Source organism: Ochotona princeps, chromosome 10 (assembly GCF_030435755.1).
Source record: "Ochotona princeps isolate mOchPri1 chromosome 10, mOchPri1.hap1, whole genome shotgun sequence".
In the NCBI taxonomy this organism is placed as follows: domain Eukaryota; kingdom Metazoa; phylum Chordata; class Mammalia; order Lagomorpha; family Ochotonidae; genus Ochotona; species Ochotona princeps.
In genome coordinates this window covers 9,527,090-9,544,253 of record NC_080841.1, presented here as the reverse complement: position 1 = coordinate 9,544,253, position 17,164 = coordinate 9,527,090, and the positions used below count along the sequence as shown (strand labels likewise).

Genomic DNA, 17,164 nt, shown 5'->3' with positions numbered 1-17,164 from the left:
GGAGTGGGCTGAGTGGGGAAACTAGGAGACTCCCCTACTGGACCATAGCTCCCACTGGTGAACACGTGTTCCAGACATAGAGGTTAGGAAAGCTGGAAAACATAGCCCCACCTGTCGGCAACTGCGTGGGTTGGATTTGGAAGCGGGAAGACCAGACAGGGCCAAGCAGATCTTAGCCTACTGGCGAGTGCAAAACCAGGCTGGAGTGCAAGTGATGCAGGGCTAGGGTATCACACCTGCTGGTTCACATGAGCTGGGGATGGGAGTAGACTGAGCAGGGCCAGATTGCAGCACCCTCCAGAAAGAGTAGGGACTGAGAGCTGGCTAGGTCAAGGCAGGATCAGCATCCATAGGCAAAGGCTAAGACGAATGGGGGCTATGCCAGGCCAGGTCAGAGCAAACACTGTAATGTGTGAAATCTGTGGAGAGGAGCAAGCTTGGCTGGGAGGCAAAGGGGATGCCCTGGCCAGGCTGTGATCCCCACTGGTGAACGCAAGAGTCAAGGAGGGCTGCGGTCTGGTCCGAATATAGCGCAGAATGCTTCAGCATGTGGTGGGCTGGGTATGGGATGTGCCAGACTCGGGTAGAATCCAGCACCCACTGGTGCTCGTGAGAACCAGGGTGGGTATAGGATGGGCTAGATCAGGTCTCTGCCACCGCTGAGCAATGTGTGAGCTGTGTCTGGATGCAGACCAGGCTTGTCTGGACTGTTGTGCCCAACAAACACTGGAATGGGTGAGGGCCAGGGAGGAAAGACCAGGGTTCCTGCTAGGACAGGAAGTGGAATAACTAGGGCTGGCCCATGGACACACCCGTGTGCATAAGATCTGGCATTGGGAATGATCCTGATGGAGGAGCCTGGGGAATTCCTTTGCTGGGACACATTCCCTGCAGGTGAGTGCAAGAACCAAGATGGGGAGCAGCCCAGACCAGGCCAAAATATAGTACCCACTGGCATACATTTGGTGTAAGTAGGGTGTAGGCCAGACTGGGTCAGTCCATATCACCCACTGGCGAATCCGAGTGCCAGAATGGAGTGAGGGTCAGACCGAGTGAGGGCAAACAACCATCCAGTCCACATGAGGGCCAGGACTGGGTGATGGTAGGGCTGCTAGGCTGTAGTCCTCACCAGTGTGAGTTGGAATTGGGTTTGGCCCTGGTCTTGGCAGGCTACAGCTCCCACTGGCATGTGGTGAGGTGAGGGGCTGTGCCAGCCTGGACTGCAGCACCCAGCTAACACATGTGAAACACTGGGGGTAGTGGGGATGACCCCAGTGAGGGGGCTACAAGAGCCCTCCTGCCGGGCCAATAGTCCCATTCAAGTCCATGAGAGCTGGAATGGAGGCAGACCAGGTCGGGCAGGGCCACATCTGATGGCATGCATGTGAGCTGCATCAGGGAAAAGCCAGGCTGGGCTGACTGTACCTTCTGCTACATGCATAAGCCAGCGTAGGTGTGGATTCATTGGGCTTTGCCGCAGCATCACCTGGCAGATGCTGGCACAAGGGCCAAATTCCCTAATCATGGCTTAGACAGATGGTGGCACCCGTTGGCACCAGTGTGGATAGGATAGTGGGGCTGGTTGGGATGAACTGGGCTCCAATACACATCAACATGTATGAGAGCTGAATGGGATGTAGGACAGACACGATCAGTCTGCTGTACATACTGGCAAGCACAGAAACCAGGACAGGGGCGGGCCTGGTGGAGGTTTTTGTGGGTTGCTCCTACTAGACTGCAGCTGCCACTGGTTTTCGTGAAGGCCGAGTATGTGGTGGGCATGATCAGGCTGGGCTCCGATACCAACTGGGTTGCGTGAAACATGGGGTGGGAGACAGAATTGACCCAGCAATTGCAACTACCAGTGTGTGCGGAAGCTGATTTGGGTAACAGTCTGTGCTGGACCCTGTATTGGCAAACACACACAAGAATCAGGTCTGGGATGGCCTCAGATGAGGTTTCTTGGGTGATTCCCTACCAACTGAACTGCTGGACTCAGAACCCTGACCATGGAGAGAACTGCAGATTCCATGGGCTGACTGTGGGAGTGGAAGTGTCAGAGTTGGCCCTCTCAATGTCTCAGATGGAGCAGAGGACAGCATATGCAAATGTATGTGGAGTACTGGCAGTACGTTGGAGCCTCCAGAGGACACCTGTTCCCATGGCAGAGAACAGAGGACAGAACAAATTGATTAACTACCCACGCCAATTGTTGGCAGTGAAGATCTGGGCAGACGGAGATTTTATGTGGAGTATAGCAGCCAGTGGCTTATGGAGAGATGTTATCGTGATTGTAGTGATGGGTTTACCACCAACTCAGGACTGTTGAACTATGAGAACCTCTTGAGAAACTCATGGCATTGTCAATTTCTAGTTTTTTCCCTGCTTATGATTTTGTATTGTGGCTTGTCATTTAGGGGACATGTGGTGACTGTGTAATGGAGACTATCATGTCCAGATGTGAGGATGTAGTGTTGTGTGCATCTCTACTTCGAGATCAAAGATGGACTACTAATGAAACTATTAGCTGTATATTGATATTATAGGAGGTTGGACTCTGCCATTGTCCATGTCCGCAGTGATGATCTTACGACTGTTGATGAAGAGCTATGCTATAGTAAAAACATTGTGCAATTCGGTTGTGGGAGCAGATTGGGGAGTGGACAGCGTACAAAAAAAACCCACCTAATTAGAGGAAGGAAGGAAGCTAGGAAGGGAGGGAGGGAGGGAGGGAGGGAGGGAGAGAGAGCGAGAGAGAGAAAGAAAGAAAGAAAGGAAGAAAAATGAAAGAATGAAAATGAAGAAGCTGCATTGTGATAGCAATAGATGCAGACATATACCTGACAACTGGAAACAGTCGTTGATCATGAAGCGCCTCAACTAAGCTAAGAACATGAGGTTTCTCTCAACCTGCTGAAGCCCACCACCAATACATCTGACATTATCCTGGTAAAATATTCAATAGAGATTCTAGAATTAAACACCTACAGAACCAAGTGATTTTTTTTCAGACTCTTATTCACACATACTGAATTAAGCAGTGGCTATATAGAGAGAGACAGAGAACAAGAACATGAACCTCTAATTACCATGATTCTGAAACTTAGTATAAGATAGATATTATCATTTAAACCTAAATGATAAAACTAAAAATGTTCAAGAAGAAAACGTAAGAGAATACGTCAAGTTCACTGCAAATAATTACTATTTGGTCACAGGAACAACGGCCAGGAGCTCTGAGCGGTCCGTAGACACAGAACAGTAAACTTTCTTCGGGACTAGCGAGAGGCGCTTTCTCTGGTCCTTACTTAGTTCCAACTTTAGATCCCCACCCTGTCTTTCAATGACCATCAGGGAAGCTCCGGAGCTCCCTCCCAAAAACTAACAAACAAACAAACAAAATTAGAATAGACAGAGAACAAGGAAAGCTTAGAACCAGACAGGAAACAGTCAGCGTGGATTCACATATACCTTACTAGGTAGGACACAGAGATTAGATATTCCTCACTGGGGAATGGAAGGTTTCTCTGCACACCCCTCCTAAAACAATTCTACACCTCAACTGTTGACATATGCCTTGCTAGAGTTATCAGTCAGTTTAGACTGTCCTGAAATCTGCCAAGTTCAGTAGAAGTATGCTTCAACACTACAGACTGCTAAATACTAAAATGAGGATAGACATGAGACAGCTGCATAGTACCCTATAGCCACTTTAAGGTGTATAGCAGCTGGTTGTATATAAACTAAAACTGAAATGTCAATGAAGTAGTCACAGGATGCGGTTAAGAACTTGCATCTTGTAACATGTTGCTTACTCAATACCATGACAATTAATTCCATAATGTTGTAAATTGTTGTTGATGTTATGTTGGGGCTTTTCATTGATCAGGATGATATTGTGCCAGCTCTACTTTCAGATGATCTCCCCAAGAAACCGTTGAATGTATCTGGACAATAAGATGCTGGACTCTTTGCTTGGTATATGCTTGCAATGAAATAATCTCAACTGAATTTGATCTGTAATACTGCAACAAGGTGGAGGAATCCACCATGTGGGGAGGGTATGGGGAGGGGTTGAGGGAATCCCAGAGCCTATGAAACTGCGTCACATAATGCAATGTAACTAATTAAAAATGGACTATAAGTGTGTTGAAACCATGCACAATAGTTAGCTTTGCATTGGTGATTGGCTTTTGTATATTAAGTATTTGCATAAATTTATGAAAACATCAATGCTAATGAGGAAATGTATCCCACAATTGCAAAAATGCATTTGAGAGAACGAGAAACAGAGTAAATCCTGTGCTAATTAAACGAGACTGTAAATTTCAGATCTAACTCACAATTTTTTAGGTAACAGCATTAATAGGTAAGTACATACAATATCTGCAATCATAAACAAACAGATAAATAGTTTTAGCTCTGGTGTAACTGGGATAAGGAAATACAATAGAGTCAACAATCCTCTTGCGGTCTGAGCATACAAACTGCCCAGATATGAAAGTTTTGAAGTTCTCTTTGTCTCTTACACTAAAAGGAACTGATGTACCCAATGCAATTAGGACTTAGAAACAGTGTTCTTTATTTCAGAATAACCTTCCAGTTTAAAAATGACTTAATATATCACTCTTACAAGTCAGAAACAAATGGAATGAACTTAACAAATATTTTTTTGAGGTACTTGCCTGTACAGTTTAATTTAGGTTTCCATTTTCCATTTATGCAAGTTGAGTGTTTATATTCTGATTTTTTATCACATTTGTAACTTACGGTGATGTTATGATTAAATTCCTTCTTACTTGATAAAGTTGTCTCACTTGCAATTGAGTTTGGTACTTTACACTTCTTAAGTTGATGTGTTGCTATAAAGGGAAAATATTTCCATTAATCATTAAATAAACTATAATCTAACATAACATGCCATTAATGTATAATAAAATTATGAGTGGTTTCTACAAGACTTCACTGATCCTGTTATTTCTGGTCAGAGAAGAAGATGGGGAAATAGAGAAAACCCTAGAATATAGGAGTTTGGATATTTGCACCATAAAGAAACAATAAAATTTTGTAATGTCTAGATGCTTTGAAACATCATACGATACTCCATACATCTGTATGTTTATTATGTCTGTTAAAATGTTTTAACTAGAAGTAAAAACCAAGCTGACTCAGTTGAAGAATAAAGTCCATCCATGAGATGTGTTTGCTGGCCCAGGACCCTGTTATTCTGGCTCCTGAGTTATGGTAATGACTAAGAATGCCTAGAGCGCCCCGTACAGCTCCCGGACTTCTGTTGTCTGCATTTGAAACAGCCTGAGATGTCATCCTTGTCGAAGCTCTGAGAGGGGAGAATCCTAAACAGAGGAGCAAATTAATATTTTGCTGACTTTATTTCTTGGCATTCAAGGACTTCAAAGAGTGCTGTGTGTTAACATGACAGATATTCATGTAAAATGCAAGATTTTCAAGGTAAAATATACTAACTAGTAAACACTACACTAATACTTTTGTATGTTAAAATACATACAATTTTCATTATAATTGAAAGTAAAACAGCTTCATACTTGTAAGATAAACAATATTAATCTCAGGTGCAAATATATTCACAAAATTCTATAGCTACTTTTGATTTCCCTCCTTAGTCACATATTAAACTACAATCAACAAAAATGTTCATTAGTTCTAAGAGTGGATATTTTAGAATATCACTCAATATCAAAAATAGGATTGCAAATACTATTTTGCAATAAAACACAAACAAAATTAAACAATTAATGATTTCTCTGCTTATGGTTAATACATCTACATTCATTAAACAGCCTCACCAACACACTGAGGAAGCTGAGTCCATGTGCCATTAAGGCATGTAACCGATCTCCTTCCAACCAATGTAAATGCCTCCATGCAGGTGAACACCAGTGAATCTCCATGGCGGTAGGGAGGGACAGAAGGCTGGACGTAGCCATGCTCAACTTCAGGGGCAGCTCCACACGTGCTCTCTTCCTCTGTAGAAATTTCATGCAAATATATTGATAGGTTTGCATGTATATATGAAAACAAAAGCTGTTCAAATTCAAATATTAAGATGGGTGTAGTTTACCAATACATGTTGGTAAGGTTGTCCACTTTCCATCAACACATGCGATTTTATTAGGCCCCTTCAAAAGAAATCCAGAATTGCAGACATATTCTAGCACCTCATTGTGCTCATATTCTTCCTTCATTGTTTCTTTTAGTTGTCCATTGGGGAGCCTTGGGGGTGAACTACATGATTGCACTTGGACTGCAGCGGAAACATGATAAATATTTGTTAAATTGCCTTTGTATAATCTAAAAATGCAATAAGATGCAGTTTTCTTCTTCCTTTTATTGCTGACATTTATTTCATTATATCATTCTTAATCATTGTAAGAGTGTTGTTTATATTAGATTCATATTCCCCATTTTATTGCTTACAATGAATTACAATGAATTTTAAATGTGTTCAACTATCTACATATTTTAAAGATGCATGTAGATATATTAAATTGTGCTTGTATAAATTATATTAATTTTCATATCATGTTATAACATTTTGAATAAAGCTGTGAGGTTAAGGCAAAATTTGATCTACATGTTTACACTTTCATTTATGACACGTGCAACAGAATTAACTGTATAGAAGCCATGAAATGTGGGATAAGACACATTCCTCAGAAAATGACCAATATTAGTACTGGTGTAGTACACAAAAGAGAAATTAACAAAGGAATCTTTGCAATCTCAGTTACTACTATGCATTTGTAAACACTTCCAACATAATTTCAAGAAACTGTTGGAAACTATCTTCTTAAGCAAGAAACCAGAGGTATCTGCCACCCAACATTTGTCCTTCACAGGTACAGCAATGAGTTATTGTATCAGCTTTTACACATAGTGGAAGCTCACAGAAATTATGACAGATAAATCAGGATATTCAAAATATGACTCTTATTTCAACAATTGTGAAATAATTACCTTTACATGTTGGAACATCAGGGGACCATCCAAAACGGTAGCACTGTATGGAATCTGGTCCCACTCTGGTAAATCCTGATCTGCAGGAGAATTTTAGCACATTTCCAACCTTGAATTTTTCATTCTTGGGATCACCAATTAAATTGTTTTCTATTTGTGGAACTTTGCACTCTCTTTCTAAAAACAAACCAACCAACCAAAAACAGTATCAATTTAATGACAAGCTATAAGTCATCTTTGCTAAGTTTTAAACGTGTCATATAAAACCATTCTGTCATGGTTTACTTGGGTTATCAGGTCAATTCTCTTTCTTTAAAAATTGTTACAGGTGAGGTTTCATCCACCATCCACATTTGGATGGGATTCTGAGAAATAACGTATCTCTAGTAAGAAACACTTCACATGAGCTCATTTTCCCCTTTTCCTAAATCTGGACAATAGAGAATTTAGTGTCAAATGTAAAAGAGATTTCTGAAATTATACACACAACCTTTCATGGACAAAAAATGAAGAACTACCCTGAGGAACTGAAGAAATTGACACTCAAGGTTTAAGATATAAAGAAGAAATTCAGAAATAAATTACCTGAGGAAGTTGAAACAGATTGCATTAGTAACTGATGCTCATTGTCAAAGCTTTTGAATGTTTACACTTAGTAAAACAAACACAGTTCTACTCACATCACAAACTTGTGATTGATATAGTTCATAAGACACCTTAATTTAGGTGGCATTTTAATGGTACATTACTGCTTTTTTGACTTCAAAGTACCTTCTCCTCCCAGCTTACCTTACAACAAAAGGACACATTTTGATGTAACCCTAGTTCCTCAAAAAGACAACCAACAAACAAAAAACCCCACTAGAGCATTCACTCCTTAAAAAAATAGCAAACATACAAATTTATTTTTGATCTGAAACAAACAAGAAAAATTACTGAAAACTCAGTACTCACCATAGCATATGGGCAAATCAACCCAACCATTGTCACCACATTCTATAATGCCTTTGGTATGTCCATGTTCATTTTCATAGCCATTCTGGCACTCATACTCCAACGTGGCACCAATCTTATACCAAACAGCATTGTTTTTGGCTCTGGAATTCTCAAATACTGGCACATCACAAGATTCTGATGCAGAATAATATATAAGATTTTATCTTTAATGTAATTTAGTAGATCATCCAATAAACATTTCTCATAACAAAAGGCTTTATCAGATTATCAAAGACAAGTGTGATAATGCTGATAATAATATAAGTCATTACAAATGTTTTAAAAATGAGACAAATAGAGTAGAATGTTATGTGTTAAGATGCAGTCAGTTGTTATAACATAGAGAAAACAGAAAAACATCAATTGAATAAATTATTGATGCATCTTATATACACAATTCTTCCATAAAAGGAAAATTTCCACACTGATTACTGATCATAAGTTATTACAGACCTCATAACAATCAGAGAAATCAGAAACAAAAGTTAGACCAGTGAGCAAAGCTTGTTATACTTCCCATTTCATTAATAACATAATATAACATCACTTCAAAAATATCCTGCCAGGTTTGATAATGAATAAATTTAAGTGAATTAGACCATCTTAAAAAATCTTCACACATTTGGATAATGTGATGAGAAATGTTTCAACACAAAAAGTGACACTATTGTGAAATATTTCTTCCCCACTAGTACCTAGAGATTTATGATGATTTGCTAAGCAATTTTTATTCAGAAATGCATCTACCTTTTAGTGTAAAACATAAATGATAAATGTCATCAATTTATGGGGTTCTATACCTGCACATACAAATTTAATATTATTTTCATGTCTAGACGGCAAAGACTTTTATACAAAAAGTATGTCTCCTGAAAACAGGCTACTTAACATTCACAAAGATCTTAGATTAGAAAATAAGCATGTTTAGACCAGAAATGCGGAAGCTCTTAACTTGTTTTTAAATCAAGGATGATTTATAGTGAGAGGGAAAAATCTTAAATAAGATATCAATATTCTGCAGTGTTAATTAAACTTAAAAGGAAAATATATAGATATACACATTTATTTCAAAGGTTTAATATTCTAAAAAATATGGAAATCACATAAATCCCTTTAAAACCTAGTAAAACTAAAGTAACCTACATCAAAAGGGTAATGAACACTAACACACACATTACTTACTGATGCAAGTGGGTTGATGGGACCATCCACTCTGCAGACAGGTAATCGATCCGGATGTTTTACCGTCTGTGGTTACATATCCTGGATTGCACCTATATTCTGCTCTTCTGTTTAAGGCGCATGTCAAATCAGATTCAGAAAAAAAGCCATTCTTCACTTCTACATCTGATTTTGAACATGTTTCTAAATGTGAAGAATGAGGAAAAGATAATAATGTGTTTGGTTGCACTTATATAAAGACTTTATTAGCATGAAAAGATTCATAAAACAGGGAATCATTACAAATAGAATCCTGGACTAAGCATGATTATTCAAGTTCTTGTGCTGAAAAAATAAGGTGTAAGTTTCCAAACATAGTTGTTTAAGATCTTTCAAAACTTTTTTTAGCAACAAAACAAGATTTAAAATTTATAATCCTTTCCAAGAAATTATTCAAAAGCGAATGGGTCAGGAATCTGCCAATCCAATTGACATAACTTTGTCTCTAAGAATTTGAAATGCAATCATAATTGATTGCTTAAACCATATGAGTTGATGGAGTTCAAAGAAGACAGCAATTAGTAACATTCATTTTTATCATTAGGCTACTGTGATGATTCTTCAAAGTATTTTTCTTGTTTTATTTATTGAAACCATTAGCAGATCTGTCAGTTATCAGCCCTCCCCCAAGAATTCATTTTCAATGATATACAGATTAAAGGAAATAAGAAAAAATATTAAAATAGTTTTATTTAAACCATATTTAAATATCTTAAATGAAATTGGACGAGGAGCAGTTGACACGAACCGGTGCCCATTGAAATGTGGGTGGATGCAGGTACTTGCAGGTAGAGATTTAGCCTAATGAGCCACTGCACTGGTACTACTCATTTCCTATTTAATAAGAGGCCAACAATAATTTAATGGAGAGTGAGCAGATTTTTCAACAAATGATATTAGAGCATCCAATGCTGTGGCATAGCAAGTGAAGCTGCAGCTCCCTTTGGCGATACATTTAAGTTCTTAGAGCTCCCTTTCCAATCCAACTCCCTGCCAATGTGCCTGGGAAAGAAGCAAAAGATGGCCAAAATGCTTGGTCCACTGCACCGATGTGGGAGACAGAAATGATGCTCCTGTCTCCTGGCTTCAGATTGATCATTTGGGAAGTGAATCAATGAACGGAAGATCAATTCTCTTTCTCTCTCTTCCTCTCTCTGTAATTCTGCCATTTAAAGAAGTCAACCTTTAAACAAACAAATAATGTTACAACAGCTATCCAAATGCCAAGGAAGGCTGCACACATTTCTCATACTTCATAAAACATTAGCTGAAAGTTGGTCATGAACCTACAGGGGAAATATACACTAAAGAAGAGAGTATGATCTTGGTTCAGCAAAAGCATTTTAGAGAATACAAAAACCATGCTTCACAATGAAAATATTCAATTCATTGAATGCCATCAAAACTACCCTTTAAATGCTTTCTAAAAATCTTTTCTTTCTTATTCAAGATTATTTTTATTTTTTTATTGGAAAGGCAGATCTGCAGAGCAGAGACAGAGGAAAAGATCTTTCACCTGCTCATTAATTTTCCAAGTGGGCGCAATGTCAAGAGTTGAGCTGATCCAAAGTCAGGAGACAGAAGTTTCTGCTAGATCTCCCAATGCATGAAGGGTTCACAGGGTTTGGGCCATCCTCCACTGCTTTCCCAGGCCACAAGCAGGGAGTTGGACGGGAAATGGAGCAGCCTGGACATGAACCAGGCACTCATATGGGATTCCACCACATGTAAGGCGATGATTTAGCAAGGCCCCAAGATCCTTTTCTTGCAACCTTGTTTAACTTATTTCATTATATAAATTGAATAAATTCTATGAATCTCACAGTATAGATTTAAGAGCACAGCGACACCTCCTACCCCACCCTTCCTCCTATCTACCCATGTTCCTCCTTCCTTATGTCTTTTTTTTTTCCTTATGTCTTTTTTCATACTAAGTTTGGTTTGGTTTTTGTTGTTTTCCTTGCGATTCATTGATAAACCATTTACCTAATGCCTTTCTGATTTTTTCTTATGGGCACTAAATGATATGAATTTCCCTTTCAACAAAACTTTTGCCAGTCTTAGATATTTAGTCAAAAGAAGGGACTTTACATTCATATAAAAACCTGTTGGTAAATTTTTTAAAAGATTATTTTTATTGCAAAGTCAGATATACAGAGGGGAGGAGGGACAGAGAGGAGGATCTTCTATCCGATGATTCACTCCCCAAGTGACTGCAATGGCTGGTGCTGCACTGATCTGAAGCCAGGATCCAGGAACTTCTTCCAGGTCTCCCATATGGGTACAGGTCCCAAGGCTTTGAGCCATCTTCGAGTGCTTTCACAAGCACAGGCAGGGAGCTGGATGGGAAGTGGGGCCGCAGAGATTGGAACCGGCGTCCATATGGCATCCCAGCGTGTTCAAGGCGAGGACTTTAGCTGCCAGGCCACCATGCTGGGCCCTTTCTGTAAATATTTTTGGCAGCATGATTCACAATTGCCCCAAAGTAAGACACACCAGAATTCATTCAGTCACAGCATGGATTGATAAGACTGTCATGCACAGCTAGGAAATAGTATTCTGCAATAAAATAAACTGAAGGATTGATCCACTCAGCCAGTTTGAATTGTGCTCATTCAACATATTCCATTTTATAGACTTTCAAGTATGAATCCCCTTGGGAAAAGCAACACGACATGTATCAAGAGCAGATCAGTGATTTCCAGGGGCCGGGGTAGAACACAGTTCATCTACACAGCCAGTTGTGTGAGATGAGCATTGTGCTACAAGACTCTTCTCCCCAAATATGAGATGGTGAAAAAATTCAACAAAAAAGACTGAGGTTAATGTTAAACTCTTGAAAACTGAAAAGGGAGGGCCTTCAGCACAGGGGTAAAAAATGCAATTAACAGTTCAAATGTCACAGTTAAAGAAAATTGTTATGCTGTAATACGTTCAATTGCTACTCTCTTTCCAATGACTATTTCAAAGGAGAGCACAGCCTTTTTGCAATTATTCTGCACACATTCCAATACATTTAAGTTTCTCCACTGATTGTCACATTGTGGCAATGAGAAATTTAGATTTGAGTTACCTGAACAGAACTTTGTTTCACTGAATATACACATACATATGTACATACAAAACATATAATATAATATGATGATATGATATGATATAATATAATATAATATAATATAATATAATATAATATAATATAATATAATATAATCAACCTAAATGAAATACAGGGACTGCAAGAACAACAGAATTCTTACTAACTAAACCCAAAAGGAATAGAAACATTCCTCAAAACATTAACTAAGGAAGAAAATGAAGATGAGATAGGAAGAAAGCAAGAAAGGAAAAGTGGAAGGAAGAGTGAAAGAAACAAAAAGATAGTGGACTATCAGCTCCCAAATCCAGCTGAGAGATATGAAACTCACAAGACTGGATGACTATTAAAAGAGCACAGGTCTTTCCTCTCCAGACTATGATCAGCTGCCTAAACACACAGTTTCTCCTCTGATGACTTTTCCTATCATGATGCCGCCTGTCAGGGTGTGTCACATCCAAGAGAGCCTCACCAGAGACTAAACATATGAGGTTGCCTGAACTCAGACATTCACCTTCCATAATGGTGAGCCAAGTAAATCTACTTTCTTTATAAAATACTCAGTGTCATATTTTGTGGTAGCCATGGAAAATGGACCAAATGCATAGAATCCATTTTATTGCAAATATAGTGCAACAAAGGGCTGAGAAATATCACATCCTATAAATTAAATCAAACATGAACTAAAATGCTAAGGGGTGATCAAAATTGGATGGGCAAATTAGATGTTTACTTGGCAATATGGGCAGAGTGTTGGCAATAAAATAATAGAATGGTCTGCATAGCTGACTATGCATTAAAACTCAGAATCCAAAGAAGGGAAGAATCAGTGCATATCATCAATCTCTGAAATAATTAGAAGACACAGAACAGGCATTGGCATAACACCAGAATTTAAATAAATACCATGACTTAATTTTTTTTAGTTCTGTATGTTCCCACCAGCATGACTAGGAGTAGACCCCCAACTCCCTACAATCACTTTCAGTTGACTCATCCCTGTCCTGCCTTGACTCTTGGCCACACTACACTTTTAAGAGTGTAGCCATTATCTCACACCCTCCCCACTAGCTTAAGCAATCACCCTTAGTCCAAACCCTATTAAAACACACCACTATCTGGAGGGATCAGCCACTAGCCCAAGCTCTTTCAGTTATCTTAAAATCTCAGCCTTGGCCTAAATCTTCTGAAGCCCTCTCCATTGCATTATGCTCTACGATGCTCTAGTTTGTGCCAGATGGTACTCTCCCCCCATGTGTGCCCAGGTGGCTCTCTCTATGAGCTCACTGGAATTGAGTCTCTCTCGGATTTGTCTAAGAATAAACCTGTTTTACCAATGAGTCTGCTTTTTGTCTCATCTCTGACTTGCTCTCCTGTCTTTATATTTGGTGCTCTGTAGAATGCAGGGTGTGAAATATCCATCCCCCAAACCCACTCATTGTGACCCCGGGAAACTCATACTGTCGGTAAGCAGTCATTGGGAAACCTTCTCTCAGGAGGTTCTATTACCCTGCCATTTGTTAAAAGCTCTAATTCCCTTTTGGGTAAGTACCAAGGGTCTCCCTTCTCGTAAATTCTGTTCCTGTATATGGCAGTTAGAACCATGAAGTGAACACTGAGTGCCCAACCCTTATCTACAAGGAAATCCCATAGCCTTGTTGCTCCTGTCTAGCTGAATTTCCAACCAGATTCTACTCACTCCTTCCCAGCTGCTTACCCCCTGCCACCAGTACCTGTGCAGTGTCAGGCACTGACAGAACCACACCCCTCTGTGAGGTGATGGCTGCTGAACGTATCATCCATGCCCAACTGTTTCCTTCTGACTTGACTCAAACTCAAAAATACCTGAAATCTTACACCATGGTTCCCATCCAATAACCAAGGAATTCTAACAGCTTACGTACTCCTATGATCTCAACTACCAGGATATTATGCTCTTATTTCCTCTTCCCTGACACCTAAACAGGTTTGGATCTAGGCTGCTACCATGGTTTTTGTTGACCCCCTTCAACCTGACCACATGTATACTGTTGGGTACTATAGCCTGGCATGCTTTGAACTGCCTTGGTTCTTGCGCTCTCCTGCAGGAAGTGTCCTGATAAAGGTATTTCCTAAGCTCCTCCATCAGATCTCCTCCCAGAGACAGATCTTACACGCACATGTGAGTCCTTTTCCCTGGGCTGACTTAGTTTGTCTCCTATCCTGGCAGGAACATCCTTGCTCAACTGGCCCACACTCATTCTGGTTCTCACTGTTGGTTTTTTCAGCCTAGACATACCTAGTCCATGCCAGTTCTTAACACCCACTGCAGATCTGAGAACCAGGAAGGGCCAGGTTGGGCTGCAGCACCAGCCAGTTCACAATAGGCACCAGACTTGGGGCTGGCTGGACTGTGTTGGGTGGCAGCACCTGCCAATGCAAATTGGAACTGGAAGCAGACCAAGCAAGGCCAGGCTACAGCACCTGCCAGCATATGCCGAGGTGAGATGGGCAATGCCAGACTGGGTCGCATCACCCAGCAGGACACATGTGACACAGAGTAGGGGTGCAAGTCCAGTAAGGGGAGATGAAAGGACTCACCTAGACCACTGCTCCTGTTGGTAAGCAAGAGAGCTTGGACTGGGGGCTGACCAGGCAGGGCAGGGTTACAACACCTGTTGGCCTACAAGTGAACTGGGTTGGGGGAGAGCCAGGCTGGCTAATTGTCTGTATCCACTGATGCATTCATGAGCCAGAGTGAGGGCAGGCTGCTTAGGCTTTGCTGCAGCATCAGCTGGCAAGTGCTGGCTCTAGGGGCAAGAAATGTTGAGCTAGATTGCAGAACCATCTCGAGAGTATGAGATCCAGGGTAGGGAGTAGGTCCTGTACAAAAACTCTGGGTGCTTCTCTGATGGGCTGTAGCTCCCACTGATGAGCATGAGAACCAGGACCAGTGGTGGGTCTGGCTAGACAGGCAATGGCTCCCACTAGCATGAGTGAGGACTAGAGGGTGGAGTTGGTTGGGTTGAGTTAGGCTTCAACGTCCACTGATGTATATGAGACCTGAATGGGATGTGGTACAGACTGGACCAGTCAACTGCACATGCTGGCAGGCACAGAAACCAGGGCTGGGGGCTGGCCCATTGGGAATCACTCTGACTAAGTTGCAGCTCCCGATGGTGTCCGTGGGGTCAATTGTGTGCTAGGCAGGGTTGGGCAGAGCTGTATCACCCATTGGTTTATGTAAGAGACAGGCTGAAGATAGATCTGACCTAGCAATTGCAACTGACAGTGTGTGGGTAGGCTGATGTGGGTGACAGAATGAGCTGGACCCAGTACTTGTGGGAGCACACAGGAATCAGGTTTGGGGTCATCTCAGATGAGATTTCTTTGAGAGTCCCCCCAACTAAACCACTGGACTCAACTCCAACCATGGAGAGAGTGCCAGGACCTGTGATCCAAGAATGGAGTGCACGTGTCTGAATGATGCCACCTCAGTTACTGAAGATGGTACGCTGGACAGCATACCCAGATGCACATGGAGGATATGGCAGTCATTGGAGCCTGTGGAGGACATCTGGTACCATAGCAGAAGAAGGAGGGAGGGGAGAACAAATTGGTCAACTACCCCAGAGAAGCATAACAGCAAATTTCTGGACAAGTGGAGACTCTGGGGTAGACTGTGTCAGCCAATGAACCTTGGAAGGATTTCCTCATTCTTGGATCTGCAAGATCAACAGCTTATCAGAGCTACTGAAACCACTTGAGCAGAACTCTTAGTACATGCCCCACATCAGGTACCCTGGGATGACATTGGGTGACTGTTCCCCATCCCTGGTACTATGGCAGTTGGGAGACTGGGTGTGGCTTCTCCTCTTGTCTTCCCCTCCCCAAGATACAGAAGAAGAGAAGGAAAGTGTGGAAATAGTGGTCTCACTCACTCTAATGAACTGTGTAAATTTCATCTAAAACTACTAAAATTAAAAGTAAGTAATAATAATGACAAACCTCCTTTTTCCTGTGCAACTCTTTTCTCCAGAGTGTTTTGTTGACTATACTTTTGATGGCCTTTTTGTTTGATTGGGTCTGTCCACTCAACCTGAGCTCAAATATTCTAAATGTATTCCCATGCTTTTCTCCTGGTCAATGCTGTTTCTCATTCTAGTCCGGTCCACCTACAGGACTTGCTCACAACATTTTACTTAGAGCACACAGTCGATCTTATCTGCTCACTTTTAAATACCATAAACACTAATCTTATTATGAAAGCTGGCTGTGCCTCTTCTTATCTTTTTCCACCTGTACCAATGCCATGGCCCTCCAATTCACAATCCAGGTCAGTAAAAGTCAGGGCACCATCACCCTGGGAAACACCCTTCCTGAGCTTTGCAATGTAATTACCAAGTTCATCAACCCTCTGACCATGATAAACTTAAAGCACAATATTCCAATCTGCATGTGTGAATGTGACTGAATTTTAAAATTGATCATCCTGGGCCTGCTGCGGTGGCCTAGCAGCAGAGGCCTTCACTTGAACACACCGGGATCCCATATGGATGCTGGTTCCAACCTCGGCAGGCCCGCTTCCCATCCAGCTCCCTACCTGTGGCATAGAAAACAGTCGGGGACTGCCCAAAGCCTTGGGACCCTGCACTCACGTGGAAGACCCTGAAGAGATCCTGGCTTCTGGCACTTTTCTACAACAGAAGGCGCTAATGTACACCTTCTATGTAACAGGTAAGTGTTGTATCCAAAGCCTTCTAATGCGTTGTCAAATTGTCTACATAATGATGTGCTGGTTCTGTCTGATAAGCTGATTTGTGTAACTAATACACACCTGAGAAACAAATCAAGAAGATGATACAAACATTGGGCAAC

General features: G+C 41.1%; 1 protein-coding gene across 3 annotated transcripts in view; it reads right to left on the bottom strand.

Moving 5' to 3' along the window:
- Positions 1-17,164, bottom strand: part of LOC101518037 (complement factor H) — a 145,876-nt gene that overhangs the window by 84,063 nt on the left and 44,649 nt on the right. The window contains exons 10-16 of one of the 3 annotated variants that reach the window (XM_058668965.1): positions 9,175-9,357; positions 7,951-8,127; positions 6,997-7,173; positions 6,101-6,283; positions 5,826-6,005; positions 4,692-4,862; positions 2,332-2,340 (exon numbers count right to left, since the gene is read on the bottom strand). In XM_058668965.1, coding sequence (XP_058524948.1) covers positions 2,332-2,340; positions 4,692-4,862; positions 5,826-6,005; positions 6,101-6,283; positions 6,997-7,173; positions 7,951-8,127; positions 9,175-9,357 — 1,080 coding nt within the window. Of the gene's footprint in view, positions 1-2,331; positions 2,341-4,604; positions 4,863-5,825; positions 6,006-6,100; positions 6,284-6,996; positions 7,174-7,950; positions 8,128-9,174; positions 9,358-17,164 lie in introns of those variants that run through there. The other 2 variants (XM_058668961.1, XM_058668960.1) reach the window with 2 other exon arrangements.